Source organism: Psittacula echo (genome assembly GCF_963264785.1).
Source record: "Psittacula echo genome assembly, chromosome: Z".
Taxonomy (NCBI): Eukaryota; Metazoa; Chordata; class Aves; order Psittaciformes; family Psittacidae; genus Psittacula; species Psittacula echo.
In genome coordinates this window covers 36,556,122-36,577,197 of record NC_137742.1, presented here as the reverse complement: position 1 = coordinate 36,577,197, position 21,076 = coordinate 36,556,122, and the positions used below count along the sequence as shown (strand labels likewise).

Below are 21,076 nucleotides of genomic sequence, written 5' to 3'. Positions count from 1 at the left end.
CATTTTTTTCAGGTGGATTGATCCAGAGGAATACAAACTCTTAAGATCAAAGATGTGAAAAAGCAGCAATTATTTGTTGATACTGCCAGAGAAATCTTGGTGGAAACGTCTGACCAAAACTCTGTCCCATTTTCCAATGGAAAATAAGAGCTTGCAGCTTGGTGGTAGCTGAGAAAGAACTGGGACAGCAGTGAAAAAAAACCCACACTAGAAATATATTTATTGTATTGAATTTTTTAAATACAATTACATACATTGTACACAACACACTCCAAATTAGAAGAAAATACAGCTTTTCCCAGGAGATTTACTCTACATTGAATACTTTTTTCCTACAATCACTCATTTTCTCATTTTTTTCCCAATGTATAGAAAGCATATCATTTTATGTAGCATATATCATAAAGCTAGACTTACAAAGAAGCTAAAAGAAATCAGGTATTCAAAATCCCAATGATATTCCCAGTTTCTCTGCAAGATCCTACTTATACTGATCTGACTAGTACAACCAGGAGTTAGCTGCTTTTTGTACTTATGAGTTGTACAGATGTGTATTAGTTGTATCAAACCCATCCTTTCTCTACAAAGTCTCCAGTGCTGTTCACTGATAATGTATTTAAAGGAAAACAATTTTTTCTTTTTTTTTTTTTTACTTTGCATTGATTTGCAGCAATTTTTCTTTTCAAGAGTCAAACACCACACTCCTTTCTAAATAGGAACGTAATTAATTCTTCTTGTTCAACAATTAATTAGTTCACAGTTTCTACTTATCTATTGAACACGCATATTGACAGTTCCTTACGTGAAGAGGAAAGACACAAGGAAATAGCACACATTTTAGTCACAGTTTGCAAAGATAAGTCTTAGCAATATTATACAGTATGTTTCATGAGAGAACTGTACTCTTCTGTGAGTTTCTTCTTCTCATTTAACTTTTGCAGTACGGCATCCATTAAGTATGAGGCAAAAGGAAACTGAAAAAGAAACATAGTAAGAAAAACGATCATTGAATTTTATTGTCTTCATGTGAAAAACACTTACTAAATATCTTTAAACCTTTAGATTTTACTCACTTCTGACAACTACCACACATGCACACATCTGATCTTTAAAGTTCACCTGCATGGTTAGTGTCTGAAAATTTGCTCTCTGTCATAAAAATGATAAAAGAATGGAGTAAAATGAAAAAAGATAAACGCCTTATTGAACAATTCATGCTTTACTGGCCATGTTAATGATGTAAACTGCAGTACCAGCATCTCTGTCATTCATCTTCAATCAGCTGATCAATAAAAGGTTACAGTCATCTCTAGGGCATGCAGAAATGGTAGTGTATGCATGTTTACTATTCTCAGGAGGATGAGACAGACCTACTAATACAGCTCCCAATGCTGTGGCAAATTCCTTAAATTCACATGTTTAAAATTGTAAATAAAAAAACACAATGCAAAACAAACCCACAAACCCCAGAAACTCCAGTTGCATTGACTGAGATATGACACAAACAACTGCTCCTCTAAAGCATGATACCAAGATACTGTATTTATATATTTACACAGAAAAGTGAAAACCTCTTTTACATCTTCTTCAATATAAAAATGTATTTTCACAATCAATGTCTTCAAAGAAAGAGATTTGGTGTATTTTTCAGTGTCATTGCTTTAATGCTTAAAGTGGTTTTCTTTCACAGTCTTGATGCATCAGTTCACTGTATGCTGGGAAGTACTTTTAAAGGTGATACAAAACACTAGTCATTGCAGCTCCACCCGAGAGTGGTCAGTGCTATGACAGAGAACAGAACAGATTTTGCTCACCCTCAGAGAATCTCAGTAGCTTCATAGCGCTGTCAGATTTCTTGACCTCTTAGTGAGACCAGTGGTGACCAAGGGGTCAGTCACCCACAGAAATAATCAGAAGGAGAAAGAATTTACCTTAATAAGGCCACCATAAATAAGATGGGTAAAGTATAGCACTAGGTTGAGCAGGTCAAACACTAGCTTTCTCTGCTTTTCACAACTGTAGTTCAAGGCAATATTTTTGCATGTAGAACCACTCTCTAGTTCCATACTTGAGTATCACTGCTCTGATTTTATGTTTTGTCACTTCTCTATTCCATCTTTAAAAGAAAATTTGTTACTATACCAGATAGAGTACTGCGTGTTTCCTAGATATATATAAAAAATATCTACAACAGAAAAACCACAGACTACAAGTTCATCAAGCACAAATGCTAGTGTAATGTCTGAACTGATACAAAGGTATGAATTTATACATTGATTTTTATAATTACTAACAAGCCAGGAAAAAAGAATCTAAAATGGTAGGTAGGAAAATCTGTTAATAGCAAGCATCTGTCATGAAGTGACTGTAATGGCAATCCTACATGTTGCTCAACAGTCACTTTGCAACTCCGGAAAAAGGACGATAAAGGCATTATTTCCTTTTTCTTCAGAAAAGGAGGTTTTGAAGGGCTGGTACTTGCTGCCAGACATGTCTCCATCCGTCATAAATAACTTCTGTCAATTATAATTTTCTAGTAGTCATCTACACCTGTCAGCTTTCTTCTATACACTATTGTGGTGACTTTTGGTGGAATAGAGGGATCCAATTCAGTGAGCACAAATCTATTCAGAGCAATATAAGACATAATGTTATGTGAAATTTTGTGACACTTATTTGCTACTGTGCTTTAAAAACACTGAGTCCAGCATCCTGTTCACTCTAATTGCTCTCTTTCCTTGACTTGTACTTTTTATGAGAACACTATACCATTATCTCAAAGCCTCTAATTCTTCTCGCCTAGCTGACAACATTCGTTTCTGATACATTTCACTTCCTTAATGTTGTGCCTGAGATGAATGGTTTCTTATTGATGTCTCTGGCTCATATCATTCTAGCTACATTTTACTTGCTGCTCACTACTCTCTGTGGCTTCCATGTCATAGCAAAGTGATCTTTCAAGAACTCTTTCCATTTAAATCATTCATTTAAAGAAAGAGCATTTGAAAGTTGAACATAACGTCATTCTTTCAACATTTGTTGTTTTCAGAGAAAGTGCTGTATGTTTTTATCCGTTCTTCTTTCCATACAGACACCCAGAACTGGATGATCTCTACAGTCTTCATCTTTAATAGAAGTCTGTCAGATTTACTTTTAATGATGGCTCTGTAACTATCCTGGGAAGCTTTCCTCTACATTTCTCCCCAGAACTTCATAACTGTTGAAGATGTCTCTACTCCAAAGTATTCATCCCAGCTTCCAAACCTGCCATATGCTTGGGGAAGGCTTTGGGAGTTCAGTCAGTGCTAAGTGTACACCTAAGGAGTAAAAACTTGTTTATACCACTGACAATTATATATTTTAATACAGAATGATACTTCCTCCAAATGTTTTCTATTTATCTGTGCCACAATCAATTTATCTGAACACTAAGCATTAACAGTGATAGTGATCCTAAATCACTACACTATGGTAGGCTTTAAGAGAAGTAGTATTTAATCGATTTGGTTAGTCAGAGTATTTGAGAGTGCAAATTACATATGGATTTAAAGATTTTTATTTATTTATTTATCTTTAACAGAATTGCAGATCTCTTCTTTGATACTAGAAAGACATATGAATGAAATGGCATATTTCTTAACTTATCAGACAGATACCTTGGTGTATGGCAACTGTAAGGTAATGTGATCATAAAGAATCATGAATGCTGATAGGTATTTCCATTCTTTCACTTATTTATTCTCACTCTGAGAATATTTCTTTCAGGGATCCCTTCTGTGAAAAATAAACTACTACTGTTCATCAGCCTTAACAACTGAGTCTCATTTAACACCAAGGCATAAGTATACACTTATATATGCCAGTGAAAAGAATCACAACGAATGCAAGGCAATGTTGTTATTCTAATGAGACATAGCGTCTCCATTTGCAGTGTACAGCATTACTTTGACTCTGCTTAACAAAGTCTAAAATGTGTTAACATAAAAATAAAAGTACTTAATTTCTGGAATACACAAATTAGTGGTTACACCTGTTTAAACCTCCTCATATGGCTCATCAGTATAACACATTTGCCCAACAAAATGATCAAAACACTGCAGAGCTGCCTCAAATTGAATTGAGGCACAAAGAATAACATGAAATAAATCTAAGAAACTCAGATCATAATGACCAAAACCTCCTAACTTCAATATAAACCAAAAGTCAAAGCTTAAAAAAAAACAACAAACAAACACCAACAGAAATGCTTCATTTCACTTTTCACTGTTGTTCTTTGTGCATTTTGCTTTGTGATGGCTGCATATACATTATATTAATTTGTATGTGCCTGTCTGTATTCTTATCCTGAGTAATCAAGCCAATCTCTCCTTGTTTTCAGTCCAGGAGAAGTGATATTGTCCTCTTTGTGTGCATGAGATATAAGATAGATTTATACTATAATGGATTGTAAATGCATGGGACTGGGCTCTTATTCTTGTAACGACAAGAAAATCATGGTCTGATGTCAATGTTAAGCTACAGATAACTCAAAACCCCTGAGGATAGTGGCAGTGCTCAGTGTGTGCACGTGTGTTTGTACATGGATGAATACATAGTGTGGGTGTGAGCAGAGAACAGCAATAGGCAGAGAGGCATGCTCAAAAAGGAGAAGACAAACAGGCTGGAGTGAGACTAATGAAAGCAAAGCAAGTGTGTTCCTACCCAGGAAATTTGAAGAAACAACCATAGCTGTTAGCGCATATTCCCAGATGATACCAGAGGAAATGTATATTTAGAAGCCAGTGCAAATCCTAAAAAGGGGTTGGCGAAAAACCCTGCTAATGAAGACTGAATATACCATTACAAACGCTGTTCCAGAGATGGATTATACACATACCTACAGAGCGCCCATACAATAGAGGGGAGAGAGTTTTTCTGGAAGTTTTCACCATTGGAATATGATTTGTAGATTCATAATGAGGTCATGAGAGGAAAGATTTTATCAGGCAGCTTTGCTTTTCTGAGATGTGATATCCCAAGGAGTACCTGAGGAGGGAGGGAAGGCAAGTGCTGCTGTATGTCTATAAGGGACATGCTAATCAATACTGTCACTGGGTTCAATGCTTGGAAGAGTTAGGCAGATGATTTGTATTTTATTTAGAAGTAGTTCTCAGAGACTTCAGGCAGCAACCGGGATTGGGCTTAACACGCTGTACTCACATACAAAATTATTAACAGACTGCAGGAGTTACATAAAAAGAAGTCATCCCCTTGGTTTAGCTTTGTATGTTTCCTACCATGGGAAAAAGCTAGAGAAGGTTGCTGGGTTTTGTTGTTTTTTTTTTTAATTATTATAAAAAAGAGACTGCTACTATACTGTGTGCTAGGTTCAAATAATAAGACATACACACCCAGATGTAAGGGATAAAGTAGGTAAGAAGCCTCATTACTTGTCATGCAAGCTGTAAACACACATACATATTGAGATAACCACACTTGTTCCCTTCTATCCCAAATACCACAAACTACTAAAACCTCAATGGTCCATACTGGGTTGGTTACGTCACCCAGCTTCTCTCTTCCATGCTCAATCACTAACACATAATCAGTCTGATGTCTGTGTACATGACTGATACCCATCTGCAGGTCTCTGCTTGCGCCCCTGTGAAGCCTTTCCACATACAGGTTCTGCATAAGCAAGAGAACCTTTCATAATTTATCCTACTGTCAGTTACTAAGATGTTTCATTTTTATACTTCAGTGAGAACACTCTAGTTATTGGGTGCTAATGTACAAATACAAAAACTGAACTTGAAAAACACTTGCTAGTAATTAAAGATATCGGTTTAGATCCTAAGTGATTTTTAGCAGGTCTGTAGAATTCAGAACGTTACTATACTTCCTGATTTTATGATTCTTATTTAAATAACATCCTGATGCAGATGTCTCTATTGCATTACAATCTTCTTAGCAGTGGTGTAGTTTCTCCACGTGTTTCTACAGTAGTTGATAAAATAAGGACACATACTCTGACTAGTGTCTGTGAGCACTCAGGAATGCAAAAAGTATTTATCACTGAAATTTAACATACTTGTAAAGCTGACAGAAGTTAGACTTTTTTGAGTCATAAGAGTATGGAAAAAAAAAAAAAGGTGTGGATGAGGTGTGCTATCCTTTAGCATTACACTTTAGGGTAATCTATAAAATGACAGTAAAAGGCAACTAGTGCTTCCCTCAGTCCCCCCAAAAATTCTAATGTAGCAGTAAAATGGCTTATGTCAGTAATAAAAATAAAATGTCTATGACATTTTAAATGTTATCATACTGTCACAGCAGAATAAAATTAGCTTGAAGAATGATCTAAAGGGATATGATGCAGTTCATTATGTATAACAGCAACAGCAGCAGTTTCTCAGTGTTCATAAAGGTTTCTCCATTAAATTTACCTCCAGTCAATAATTAGGAGTCCACAAATAAACCTAGGCAATTAAATCAATACTGCTGGGCAATTATGTTCGAAAGTCCCAGCTCAATGGCACAAAAAGACACTATATCAAACTGCAATAATAAGTGATCTGATGCAATTTTCCACTGAACATTTTCTCAGAATAACAGAAAAGGGCAAGACTGCATCCTTGTTCAAGATGCAAACGAGTACACAGTTTGCCAACCTGTAACACTGTGTGAGCCATCTGTTACGATCAAAGTCCTGATGGAAAGCTTTCATTTCACCACGAACTTTAGTTTTCTGATCATTAATGGATGGTCTACTAAAGCAAACCACAATCAACCCCTACAAGACAGGAATTAAGCATTTTAAAGGCTACAGAGTTCTGTGAGCTTCTCCCAAATAGAGATCAAGAAATCTTAGCAATTTCCATCCATGTGACTTAGTGTGGGCAGAAATGAAAAGCAAAGCTGGCTGCTCCCAAAAAGCACTAATCCCCTCGCAATTTTAAAGATGGTCAGCTTCCCAAGAGTTACTTGTAACCTCAGAGCTCCTTCTGAGGAATCCCACAAGATGGAGCAAAAATCACTAAGAGCCACTATTAACTTGTAAATAAACTTATACTTCTAAGAGCAAAAAGCTCCTCAATCCTCAGCTAATATTTATAACCCTAATATAGTTGGTTACGTACATGGTTATGTATATTACAACCCCCCAGTTTCTCTGTGCCTTCCATTTTCTTGTCAGTCTGTATCAAAGAGAAGTAATAAAATTATGCTTAGGATTTTTTAACAATTTACCAAAGAATGATAACAAAAAATACAGTAAGAATTTTCGTTGGTATTCCATGAATCTGATTGCTATTTTGGAGCCCACAGAATGGACAGAATCTTGAAATTTATAGATTTTTTTAAAAGGTCTTGAAATTAAGGCAATTTAGTGAGTAGAAATATTCATGCTTTTACTGCTGAGTTCCATGTAACATTACCAGGTTAAATTAAAATGCCAGTATTTTTGACAAAGCCAATAAAAACAAAGTGATATTTCCATCTCCTCCACTGCAGCAATTAAGGAATCTTAATGGTAATAAGTTTGGATAATGAAAGAGGAAAAACCTGTAATTTCTTAAAAATCTGGTCATAGCACACAATGTAAACATGGAAGCTATTAATGACAAAAGAGATAAATCTGGATCTGAGTGTTCCCTTGAAATGGCTTTCAAAATATTTTCAATCATTCAAATTCTTAACTGAAATGAACTACATTGCTAATGGACCCATGTTAGTGAATATGCATTAGGAACACTGGCTTTATACATCAAATTTTATTTGTTTTCAGACATCAGATACCGATCATCTTAATAAAGGAGACAACTAAAATATAATGGAAAATTTTCAAGAGTCAGTGTGTGTTGTCAGTGATGTCCAAACAAAAGCTGACTATGGCTAGAAAAGCAGGGCTCTCACCTGCCAATAAACTGCCCTTGATCACTTACAAGAGGGGAGCATCCCAGCAGACTCTCTGTGTATTAAAAAAAAGACTTGAAAGAGAAGAAAAAGTATCACACAGGTCACAGCAGCAGTCTCAATGGACCCCTCAGGGATTTCTGCTAGTCTCAGCCTTGTCATCCTCTATGCAGCTTTCCTCTCTGCCCAGAAAATGTCGATAGGAAAATGTTTGAGGGGCCTCTGGTGGAAATTTTTTCATTCTTTCTGCATTGACAGGATGCCAAATCAATATTTACTTCCCACTAACAAGCTGCTCGAGGTCTCAGTAGAAAATATTGTAGAGAATGCGAGAAGACACGATAATAAACAGCTGTCTGGCTATGAGGAAAACATGAATTGACTGGAAACAAGTCCACAGTAAAAGGTCACGGAAACCCACAAACTCCTCAGGTGTCCATATCAACTGCTAACTTTAAAGGCACATAATAAAAAAATCTCTTTTTCCTAAGAGGTATGAGAATGGATCCTTTTCACTCTAGCAAGCATTACACACAGTTTCAATAATTCAATTAACACATTTGCCAAGATGTGAGCTGTTTTTCTCCAGCATTGTTTCACTGGTTTCAGCTGTTAAGACAGCTATTGCAAATTCTCGGTTAACAACTCCTCAGTTTTATCCAGTGACATTTATTTTAAGAGAAATAAAAATGAAATGCTATAAACCAAGGATTTTACATTGTCTCATTACCGTATAGTTTGGGACCATCAATGGTAACATAATTACAAATGCGATAGATTAATTACAACCTAAACCCACTTAGCTACTCAGCGCAGAATGACATAATTCATTCAGGAAAGATATAAATTAGCACCTGTGCTTCAAGAAGGTTATGTATATACTCCAGCCATTCTTTATCATTTTCAAATTCCATTTTTGTTTTTGCTGTTTCCTAAAAATAGAAAAAGATAACAAAGACACAACATTTTGACACTACATGAGAAAAACATACTGAAAAATAAAGGAAATTGGATATACCTTGAATGACCAGTATGTGGAAGTGGAAACTATGCTTTCAAAACTAGTTATCTGAAGCATATCCCCCAAGTATGAGGGCTCTGTTAAATTTATAAACCTATCCTTGTCTGTACATTTCCCTAGAAACATAGAATCATAGAATAGTTAGGGTTGGAAAGGACCTTAAGATCATCTAGTTCCAATCCCCCTGCCATGGGCAGGGACACCTCACACTAAACCATGTCACCCAAGGCCTCATCCAACCTGGCCTTCAACACCGACTGTGTGAGACAGTGTTGAACGCTTCGCACAAGTCCAGGTAGATGACAACAACAGCTCTGCCCCTGTCCATCAGTCCCATAGCCCCATCACAGAAGGCCACCAAATTGGTCAGGCAGGATTTCCCCTTAGTGAAGCCATGCTGGCTGTCACCAACCACCTCCTTGTTTTTCACGGGTCTTAGCATGCCTTCCAGGAGAATCTGCTCCAAGATTTTGCCAGGCACAGAGGTGAGTCTGACTGGTCTGTAATTCCCTGGGTCATCCATTTTTGCCTTCTTGAAAATGGAGGTTATATTTCCCTTTTTCCAGTTGTTGGGAATGCATGGCATGTTCTTTTCACATAAGCATCAGGTGCATTTGTGATCTATGTGTAAATTTTATGAGTTCAATGTAAAGGTTTCTTAGTGGATTAGGTATCTAAAATCTGTTTAGTGTAAATTCGTCACCTTTAGTTAAAATTTGTTCTCTATTTATAGACACGTATGTTTGTGTGTTCTACACATATATTTACAATAGTGACTACAACAAAAGGTATAGGATGTGGAAATTACTTTGAGAATGAGGTATGCATAGAACAATTCTATCAAAGTGAATCATGTCACAGGGGTGTATAAATGTTATAGATGTATAAAAAGGGCGAGATTGGTCCATTTTATTTGTATTCATGACTGTAATCCATATCAGTGCATGCATATGCACTGCACCTTTATTTAACCAACATGAAAACTCTCTTTTGTGACGTCTTTAATATAAAACCCCAATAAGGCTAAACCTAAGTCATTACCAGAGTACTGTTACAGCCCAATAATGATTAGCTTCTATACATTTTTACTAAAGTAAGTGTCCAGACTTCTTCATGTAGTATTTGATCAGGCCTAAACAAATATAGATAAGAAATCCTATTCCTGTATCTGTTTAATAGAGTGTGATTTGATGAAACACTATCAAGTGTTTCATAGTGAAGTGTATGATAGAATCAACAAAAAAAGGCAATGGATTCCCCAAGAAACCATCTGTCTACTAGAAATACCTTTAATGGCATAACAATTCAAGAAAAGAAACATCATCGGAATCAATCTGGCACAGCAAGACACATTCTAATTTTGTTTTCATTAATGCAGAAGTCTATTTAAAATGTATAACCCTGTCAAATAGTCTCATGAAAAAGGAAAGTACTAAGGACTTTCAAATAATGTCTCTCTACATGTACATGCTCAAAACAGTATATTTACATTTTATTATGCATGTCCAAAGTCTTGCCACTTTATGAATCTCTAACCTGACCTCTTTATTTAGATTTAATTGTTTTGGGGTTTGTTATTTTTATTTAGGTCCAATTGTTTTTTTACTGAAAAGTCCTTAAAATAACTTACCTCATCATCTTCTACTTCTAATATCTCCTCAAGATCAGTTGTAGAAACATTAAGAATAGACGCTGCCAACTGAACAGACTCCTGGGAAAGACCCTTTTTGCACACTTTCACTTCTCCCAGTTTTTTTGCCTGTTTGATTTTTGTTCTCAGCTCTTGTACGCTGTGCTGTAGTTCTCTGATTAGAGCCTAGAAGATGCAAGCAAAAAAATACTCTGTTACAATTTTTCTTAAAGTGCAAACATTATGGAAAAAATAGTAGCATTTGGACTAAGCTCTTTTAGATAGGAGTTACCTTAATTCTGCTTTATTGGTTTAATAGGATACATGCTGTAATATTAAAGAACATGGCATTTAGAATACAAAATGTGAATACATTAAAATAGAAAATGTTCTTGAATATAGGTAAATTTGGTTTTATTTCTTTAGCAAAAATCCTGTATTCATCATGCCATCAGTAGTGAGACAAAGCAGCTTCCGCGGAATCAATCAAAAATTCTTTCTTGACCCATCTACCAGAAATGTTCTTGTTACAACAACAGAAGTGTGGGACTTTACTGTGCTCAAACAGAGATCTTTTTAAAGCTTACTCATACTTCACTGCATGAAGGAACACCCGTACCTCTTTATTCAAAACCTGAAATTTCAGTTCACAGCCAAACAGGGTAATTAAAAACTGGCCTAGCTATCAGTTCTTCCTGATATAGTTCCTACAGCTTATATCATTGCAGTAGTGGCTATTTACTGTTGATAAGCAGCATATCCTTGGAGCAAGTCCACTGTATCGTTATTCAAGGCTTGCATAGGAAAGGTTGTATTCTCATGGAATATTGTCTATGCAGCAGACCCACACAGAAAGCCTAGCCAGGCTAAGCAGTCTCTTTGCAAAGGTCCTCTTAGCAGATAGTTGTTGGCCGAGAGAAAAGAGCCGTAAGTCACTGTCAGAAGATCCTCTTAGCATATTCAACTTCCATGACTCAAGCAGAACTGTGATTGTCAACCCAGACACCTTGGCTAAGTTTAAAATGAGAGAATGAGGTTGTATTTCGATCATCATTTGTAGGGCTTATCTTATTGAACTATCTCTCACCAGTAGCTGATTAACTCCTGAAAGTTCTTTTTTGCAGAATGCTTTCATCTCATAGAAACGGAATGCAGAATTATGAAGCCTGTTTATTAGTGTTTGGAGTAAAGTACTCTAAATCAGTAAAATACTCCTTGTGTATTCAAAATGCAGTCATTAAATCAGCATTTCCTGATCTATTTCAAAGAAAACACAACAGATTCATCCAGTTCCAAGACCTGATCATTTTTCTGCCACATCAGAGCATACGATTTTTCTGTATTTAGCTAAAATGTAATTATTAAAATGGAAATTACCCTACCACAAATTTGGGAAGAGGAGGTACAATGAAATTTTTCCCAGTTTGTGATTCAAGTGTGGGTACCTCCACCTACAGTATTTCCAACAAAGTATCTTGCACACAGACCTGTCTGCAAGTGCAGAGCTGAGAAGAATGAAGAAACTTGAAATGTTATAGGCAGGGAGCTAGGGCAACTTGGACCGAGCTCACAGAAGGAAACAGACTGAGGAGAGAGCCCCAGCAGAAAAGCACACCTACGAAAAAAAACAACCCATGTTTCAGTAGCATCTGAAACATTCCGACAGTAAATCGGCCCTTGCAACACCTAGACGATGTGTTTGACAATGTAAAAATAAGTTAAACTGTACTTTTTCTATCAAATTGCACAAGCCTCCCAAATTCCAGAAGTAAGGAGATCTCACTCAGCCATAGGTGATGAGGCTAAAAGATGCTCATTTGTATTCTGGTGCAAAGAGGAAATGTAAACTGAAAGAGTAAAATATCAAGGAAATTAACTGCAAAGCTATATAGAAAGACAACAAATAATGACAAATAGCTAAGCACAGACAAACAGAAAGCATAATAATAAACAAATTAAATGTTCACTTGAATGTCTTGGAAAACATACAAACATTACCAGAAAATAGTCTATAATATATATATATAATAATAATATAATATATTATTAAATTTTGTTGGTGTATCCAAACACCAAAAATAATATATGAGAAGTAAGCAGGCTGATAGCAATAGCAACAGTGGAACCTCGAAACTGCAACTCCATTGCAGTATTTAGGCTTGTCTTTTAGTTCAGAGTTCCAGAAAAGAAGGTATCAGAAAGACCCTGAAGAATCTATAGCAGCAATAAAAAAAAATAAAAATAAATAAATAAAAAAAAAAGGAAACAAAAGCATAAAAAGGAAAAATGAAAAAAAAATTAAAAGGAAGTTTAAATAAAAATCAAGGAAGGAGAAAATAACAACTATCAGATTTTGATATGCAAGCCTACACACTACATATAATTATAGTAGATCATATAGATCACACATATAAAGAACTTGCACCTCAATTCATTTTTTCCCTGAGCAGTTTGAATACACTGAAGCATATGTAAAATAAACACCATATGTATATGAACTTTCAAATTGGACTCAGAGACCAGCTATTTTTGAAGTGGTCTTCTTCATATTATTAAGTTGTAATAATTTTTTTAGATACATTTTTCACTGAATAAGTGATTTAAAAATTATAGCCTCGTCACAATCTTAAGTTGTTTTTTCTGCTATTATATTATGTGTCATATACTAATGTATTTATGTGCTACATTTTTACTTATTAGTGATTTAATTTACATATCAGCTCATCCTTCTCTACAGATATATATAATGTCAAAGCCACAAGGTCTTTAACTGAGTTAGACAGAACCATTTCCACACTGAAAATAACATAACCCTAAGAGTTAACCAGCAAAGGTTTTGCTGGTGAGTATACTGAAGCCAGCATTATATCATTCTTTGATTAAGAAATTGATCCAATATATTCTGGACTTAAGTGTAGGATTTTACACTAAACCACTTCCCACTATGTATTTCAGAATCACTTGTTTTTAAACTTGTATACGTATACTTAGGGATACATTTGCCTGCAATGAAATCAATGCAGAATATGACTTCAGGATGATATTGATGTATGATAACAATGCCCTTATTAGTACTAGTAATACTAGGATTTGATCTTTTATCTTTGTTTTTCTTTGGTGCCAAATCTAGGGGATATTTTGTTAGTAAAGCCACTTTACCAACTTTGATGTTACCCCCGGAATTATTCCTGTGGGACACAGCTGCTACCAGCCAACTAAAATAGGAATCCCTCATTAATTCCTGAAACAAATCTACAACACATCCTGTCAGGCCAGTGCAATTGCTACTGGTCTGACCAGAAAAAAAACAACTTAAAATTCTAATAATATGAGCTGAAAGCACCCAGATTTTTTTAATTAGTAACAATTGCTGCATCATCTACCAACGACACATAGTCATATAGTATATATTACATCTGCAGAGATTGCATAAGTGCTAAATAACTCCCTTATAAGCCTTTTTACTTTTTTTTTCACAACCCAACATATTAATTCTTTAGGTAATAGTTTTCAATTTTGGTCTCAGCACACAATCCCTTTTTAGAACTATATCTTTCACCAGTTTTGAGATGTGTAAAGACAAAGGTCTTCTTTTATTTAAAAGATCATATTTAATTAAACACTCAAAAAAGCTGTGGTGATAGGCAGACCCGGACAATACACTATTAATAAGGTCTTTACTTCCCCAAAAGCTGTGACACTAGTTGATCCTGGTATTGACACAAATTGATCATTGGCACCAAATAATGCATTATGACCAAGCCAATGCCTAAAATTATTCTCATAATTACCATGTTAATTTACACACTCTATTGTTATTGTCTGTAGTATAATAAAAGTTAATGACCCCAAGACAACCCAAAACTTAATGACTCCAAGACAAACCGAAGTCTGATGCTAGCATTCTAGCTATGTATAGCTAGATTTCAGTCTTGTGATGTTGCAGATGGCATGGCAAAAGCCACGGCTCACATTAGTTATGGAAAAATTCAAGCTTTATTATGCTTGTGCAATAGTAATAAGGTTGTGGTGGGTCTGGCTGGGATGGAGCTAATTGTATTCTAGCAACTCCTATGGTGCAGTGTTTTAGGCTTGTGACTAAACCAGTGTTGATAACTGAACTATTAACTAACCAACTATGGCTGAGCAGTGTTTGTGCGGCACCAAGGCCTTCTCTGTTTCCCACCCTGTCCCCTCAGCTAGTAGGCTGGGGTGCACAAAAAGTATAGAGGGGACAAACCTGGGACAGATGACCTGAACTGACCAAAGGGACATTTCATATAGCGTCTTGCTCAACAATAAAAACTGAGGGGGGTGGGACTCAGTGACTGGCTGGATGTTGGCCTACTTCCCTTGTATTTTTTCCCCTCTTTCCTTTCACTTAATAATCTGAATTTTCTCACTTTTGCTCTGCCTATTCTCTGCCCAGTCTCGCTGGGAGCAGGCAGTGAGCAAGCAATTATGTGGTGTTTAGCTGCTGGCCAGGGTCAACCAATGACAAATATATAGAAAAGTATAATATTCAGAATATTTTTACACATAATATTTTGTGTGTAGTTCAATACGAAAGTGTCTTAAGATACAAGTAGTATGTTCTTCGAAGCTCACTTGTTTTGTAGATTGGGATGCTGTAAGGATGTGACCCAGAGCATTACACCAAGAATGAAATGGAAAATCTTTTCTGAAACAGGTTAGTTTCCTAAAGAAGCAAAAGTATTGTGAAGATGTTGCAGCTGTCTGTGGGAAACAAGATCTGAATTTCACAGAACCGAATGCTGAGTTTAAAGAACTCTTCTACTTTTGTTGTAGAGCAATTATTGCTGGCCTAGGGTTACAGTAGATCCTAGTGCTATAAAAGGTTGAGAAAACACTACCACCCCAACTCATGATCAACAAGACAAACCAGTAGAATGGACAATGTCACACAAAGAGATGATTTCATGCTCTGTTTCAGCAGCTGAAACAAGCATTCAAGTTTCTTCAATGAAAGTAGTTATTTGGCCCTTACTGTCTCTCTAAAAATGACTTTTAAAATACTTTCAGTAATAAGGTTTAAACTGAGCTCATAGCCTGATTGCTGCATGTCAGAGAAAAGGAAAACAATTCTATAGCAATTTAATTTAGTGTATACTTTTATATGCTATTTAAGTTACCTCAGCTAGCTCCTTCACTTGAAAATATACACCTCCTAGCCATAACTCTTTTTCTACCAGAAACGGGACAAGAGTAGACAAGAAATAAAGACAAGACAGACCATGGCAATAGATTTGTCTGGCCAAGGGCTGTAACATGTAGCATTTTGACCCATGGGAATGAGTTAGCCTCAGGAGGTTAACTTAATTCTTACAGTCCCTAGAGATCACGTCTTATTTCAGAGACTACAGCAGATGCCCTGAAAGAAGAGTGTAAAGCTGTAGAGGTGATATAGACCAGTCTTATCGTCCTCTGCCAATTTCAGTATTCATTACCAACCGAGAATGCTACTGGCAAATATTAAAAAAAGTGACAATAACATTATTTTTACCGATGTCACACAGTGAACATATACAGAATAACAGAATCATTTAGATTAGAAAAGACTCTAAAGATCATCAGATCCAACTGTTACCCTAGTATTGTCTAGTCCACCATTAAACCATGTTCCTAAGTGCCACATATACATGTCTGTTAAATACTTACATGTTTGCTGACTCAGCTACTTGAGTCACAGAGTATAAAAGTGGCCTCAGGATTCCAGTATTTGAACACAAAACTCAGCTTCCTGGTGTTTAGAACTGCAGACCCCAAACCCAATTAAAATGCAATAAGGCAGAGGCATACTAAGGTACAATGACAGAAATGAGAAACTGCATCTAATTTTATAATTTGATTCCTATGACAGGTAAGATTTGAGTTTGTTCAACTATGGTGGCTTAAGTTGTGTTATTCCTCCTTGCCTGCTATTAGAACACTAGAGAAAGTTTTAGACTGTTTTCAAAACCAACCATATTTAAACAAAGATGCAGCAGTTGACTTATTCTGGCCAATTACAATGTAGTTTCTATTTCTGTAGATAAGTACACAATATATCTTAAGAGTGTGTTTTAAAATATCCTTTGTGATGCAAAATTTGGGGGGGGGGGAGGGTGTTTACTCGGCTTTTACTCTTTTATTATCCTCTCTTGGTAACTGTTTAGCTATCGCAGTTTCATTTATGCCTGAAATCTTATGTTAAAAATCTGCTTTTTTTTCACAGCACTCATGTGTTTAACATGAGTTTAAGTAGAATGAAGCTACACTTACTGTGTCATCTGGACACCTCATTTATAGAACATACAGCATATAGTTACTGATATGATGGACATTTGGTCATAAATAATAAAGCTTTACAGTTATCTAATCTCTCCTTTACATTAAGTCTAATACCGTCAGAAACTTTAGTTGTAGACCAACCTGTTTTCAGACTGATGCTTTTTTTTAAGTATCAAGAAACGCCAATTTTTCATTGTACTGTTCCTAAATTTTCAGCACAGTACCATGTTTTGTGACCTATAACAGGGAAAAAAGAATAGTTTTCTTTATAGCAGAGAATGAGTTGAAATATGTATAATCAGTGTGGGATGACAGGCAGAATATTTCTGTCAAAATATATTGGTTTCTAAAATTATATTTATGTGAAATAGGCAATAATAATAATTTAAAGTCCTATTTACTTCAGCATTTAAGTCCTACCTCATTTACATATTTTTTTCCCTGCTGTAAATTCTATGGTTTCAACAGAATTACCTCTGATTTACACAGGTGCTAGCAAACCCAGCATCATTCCTTTAAAATACCATATATTACAGTTATTTATACAGAGAAAAAAAAACAAGCACTGATGGAGATTAGAGCTTCACACACATACAGTAAGAGATGCCTGGGTTCTCATAGAGTTTATTATCTGAGCAGTTAGGGCAGACAAAGTCAGCACAGTTACACTGGATATCGCAAACAAAGAATGTTCAAGGCAGACCAAGAAACACTGAGGTGAAGCAACACTCCAAAGGTCACATAGCAGGTCAGTGACCATGATGTGAAGAGCAGCAAGGTTTCCTGTTACTAAGTTCAGTGTCTGAGCTTATGCTGTCTTTCTGCAGAAGCACACACAAAGCATAAAACGTATAAAAACTATAAAGCAGATGCCATGTGTGAGACTACTGCATTGCTGAGACAAACATCTCTAAAACCTGTTTTAAGAGGTCAGCTCTGGCATTGCTTATAATCTTTTAAAAAAATACATAAATATTATCAACTGTGTTTTCATAAAATACTGTTATCTGTTATTTTTTAAGATTCCACTCTCCTGGAGCTCTTCCCACCTCTCAGTAGCTCTTTCAGCACTTACACTGGGGAATCCCCTCAACTCCCACCTTTTTAAATTACCAGGGAGACTTCATAAGGCTCTGCATATGGGTGCTTTTTGTTGTTCCTGCTTCAGATTGCTTTCCTAATAATCTGATCAACATATATCAAAGAATTACTTCTACAAACTCTTAAATAAATCATTACAGGAGACCCATATAATCTTTTACAAGTTTTGCTACTTTTGCTGTGATTTTGCCAAAAAGTTTTCCAATCACTTCACACCCTGAGACTTCATGATATACTTTGTACTAAAGCATCCATCCCCCAAGTCTTCCAGTTATCCCTTTTTCCAGTCAACACCGTTTCTGTCTTGAAGACCCTAAACTGGTAATTATTTTTAAAGAAAGCATCCTTCTAACTCTCCAGATTATGCACAGGACTGAGTGTCAGCTTTAGAAAGCAGTGTCTCCAAGCCATTTAAAGGAATCACAAGTGGATCTATACACTGCACTGCAGAGTCTCCAAGTAGCTCCCAGCTGAGCCTGCTACAGTCTCATTCTCTGAAAAACTTAATTTATTTTTTTTCCCTGAAGCAGAAAAGGAAGTTATTTGCAAGCTGGTGAAAATAGCTTCCTGTTCAGTTCAAGTTTGTTGGATTTGCTCACACAGTAGCTACTATTACAGTCTACTATGTCATCTATAGCTCCCAGGAACTATAAGAACAATGAAAGCAGGACTAATAACAAAATCACCCATCTCACACACGCATCTACACTTTGCATGAGACATGTATGCACAGCTACAGAAACAAGACACACCTTGCAATTTGGTTACGTAGTTTGAATCGTTTAAATCACTTCCACTGAACTCTTAATACAGAGTGGGATATAATAAAATAAATTATCATATTTTAAGCTATACCTGTCATCGTCTTTACCTATCACAGTCAAACCCCAAAGTGAAGTGCTTTCCTTCTAAGCCTAAAAAAACAAAGAAAAAGAAGAGTATGGAAAAGCTTTTCAAATCTATTTATTCATTATTTTTAGCAATCAAGCTTTTATCCATTAAGATGTCTACATTATACGTTGTTTGTGTCATGCTATATGCATCACTAACCATACGCCTTCTCTAAACTATAGGAGTTCAGCCATTCACTTCATTCATTAAAATTCACAGGGCCTATTATTCTGTTTACAGTCTAATAGATATTCACTGTCACTATTCAGGCCTTTGATTCAATTTGCCTAAATCCCAGATGCAGAGTAATCCTGATGGAGATTATCTTAATTTATCACCAATTTCTTCCCAGAACCAAGAAAGGTTGGTATTTCATAATAAAAGCTGTGTTTCTTCTCTTTTCCTAAAGCAGCATGCACAGCAAAAAAGAAGCAATAAATGCTTGATTTTTTTAATGGTGAGTTTCTTTCAGTTATGCAAATTTTGCTTTGTGTATAGAACACCTTCCCTTAAAGGTGTGTATTCTGAAGATAAGAATACGGATTCTCATCACACTGGAACACATTCCTGTAACTAAATACTATGTTGATTCTGACTGAACATAAATTGGCAGACTTGTTATCTACTCAATACAATACAAAATAATCATTCTGGATATACTTTTCTAGGGAGAGTGTTGGCAGTTTGGAGTGTAATAAATGAAATATCTGTTGCCTTTTAAGTGTTCCCAATTGGGAACATTTTCTGACAACCTGAAGTCATATTATATGTGTCCACTTTCAAAGCAAAACTGACAGTGCTGACCTACGTAAGTGATACTATCTGCTGTCATTTGCAAAATGTCCCACTAACCCACTGAAGAAACCTTTGTTTGATCAGTACTTCCAAATCAGCTCGGTTCCGATACAATTGTGCAAATTTCCTAAATACAATTTTGCCAATTATAAAATTTTACAATTACTTATTATGCTTAGCATTCTTAGATGAATGATTATTCAAATACCATCCCACATCTGACCTGGGTACCCTTATAAAAAGCATGTTCTGCACACAGCCAGGAAGAAGTTGGAGCAGTAGTATTGTCAAGAAAACTACATCCACAGGGCTTAAGAATACTTTCACCAATGGAAGCAACCTATGAAGAATATTTCTTACATCTCACCGTAACTGGAGAATTCTGAAAGTCCCTGCAAGCATTTACTTCTGTCCAAAAAACTGACTTTGTAGGTGGAGGTACACGCAGTAGCAGTTTATTTGTGTTGTTCTTATTGGAAAGGAGCAGATAAAAACCAACAGAATATTTCCCAGATATTTGAGCCTCCCAACCCAATTACTAATTATCTCTCTTCTCTGCCTCAGCTCCATCCCCCCCACCCCACCCCACCCTAGTTATTTTGAGATACAGGGCAAATAGGATGTCATCTGCACATGGTCATTCTGAGAAGAACATGTTTCCTGGCAATGCTCTATCCCAACACAGAACAGTTGAAGAGAAAAAGACAACAATGGTAAATAACAGGAAACTGCCAAATGACAGGAATTTTTTAACATGAAAGTGGTGAGTTAATTAGACTTCTTTGCAACAGGAAGAAGTTTTGTGTGACATTCTCAATTAGCACTGCCACTAAAGGGCAGTCCCAGCACCTCTAGCCTGCAACCATGTAAACATGTCCTTATTCTGACCCTCTGTGGTACACAAATCTGGCGCTCTGGGTTTTCAAAAGGTTAACATGTATTTTCATGAGCTAGCTCAAAACTGACCCATATAATGTTTATGACAACATTTCATAAATGGAGGAGGGACGAAGTTTCATATTGGCAAAAATGAGCAGCGACAGTCACTCAGAGGTGACTTTTTTATCTTAAACTGCATATTAAACTACAGCCCAAGATAGTAGTGAGAAAATATGCCCTGGCACAGTTGATGGGAAGATTCAAGATAAACTGCAGAAAGGTAAGAGTGACTGACGTACGTACATTGGGATATAAGGTAAACTGACCAAATGACAAATAGCTGGCAGAACTTCACTCAACCAAGCAGAGGTGAAAAAAGGCCTCTGACATGTGGCTGCACGTAGCTGTATGTCAAACAACAGAGCAAGGAGGAAATGCACCTAGCTTAAGCCCTGCTCTGAGTAGCAGAAATGAGGGCAGATGTCTTAAGAGAGTGAGTGTTAGATCCCCAGGCAGATCCACTATGCTTGCCAAGTAAACTGCCATGGGTCTTGATTTTGGCAGTCAATTCTATC

The 21,076-nt window shown here is 36.2% G+C and overlaps 1 protein-coding gene across 1 annotated transcript in view; it reads right to left on the bottom strand.

Moving 5' to 3' along the window:
* Window positions 1-595: 595 nt before the first annotated feature.
* CNTLN (centlein) overlaps window positions 596-21,076 on the bottom strand; it is a gene marked incomplete at its 5' end in the record, with an annotated part of 196,332 nt that continues 175,851 nt past the window's right edge. Inside the window, 3 exon segments of the mRNA XM_080637807.1 lie at window positions 596-974; window positions 8,748-8,825; window positions 10,545-10,730. Coding sequence (XP_080493933.1) covers window positions 873-974; window positions 8,748-8,825; window positions 10,545-10,730 — 366 coding nt within the window. The 3' untranslated portion in view covers window positions 596-872.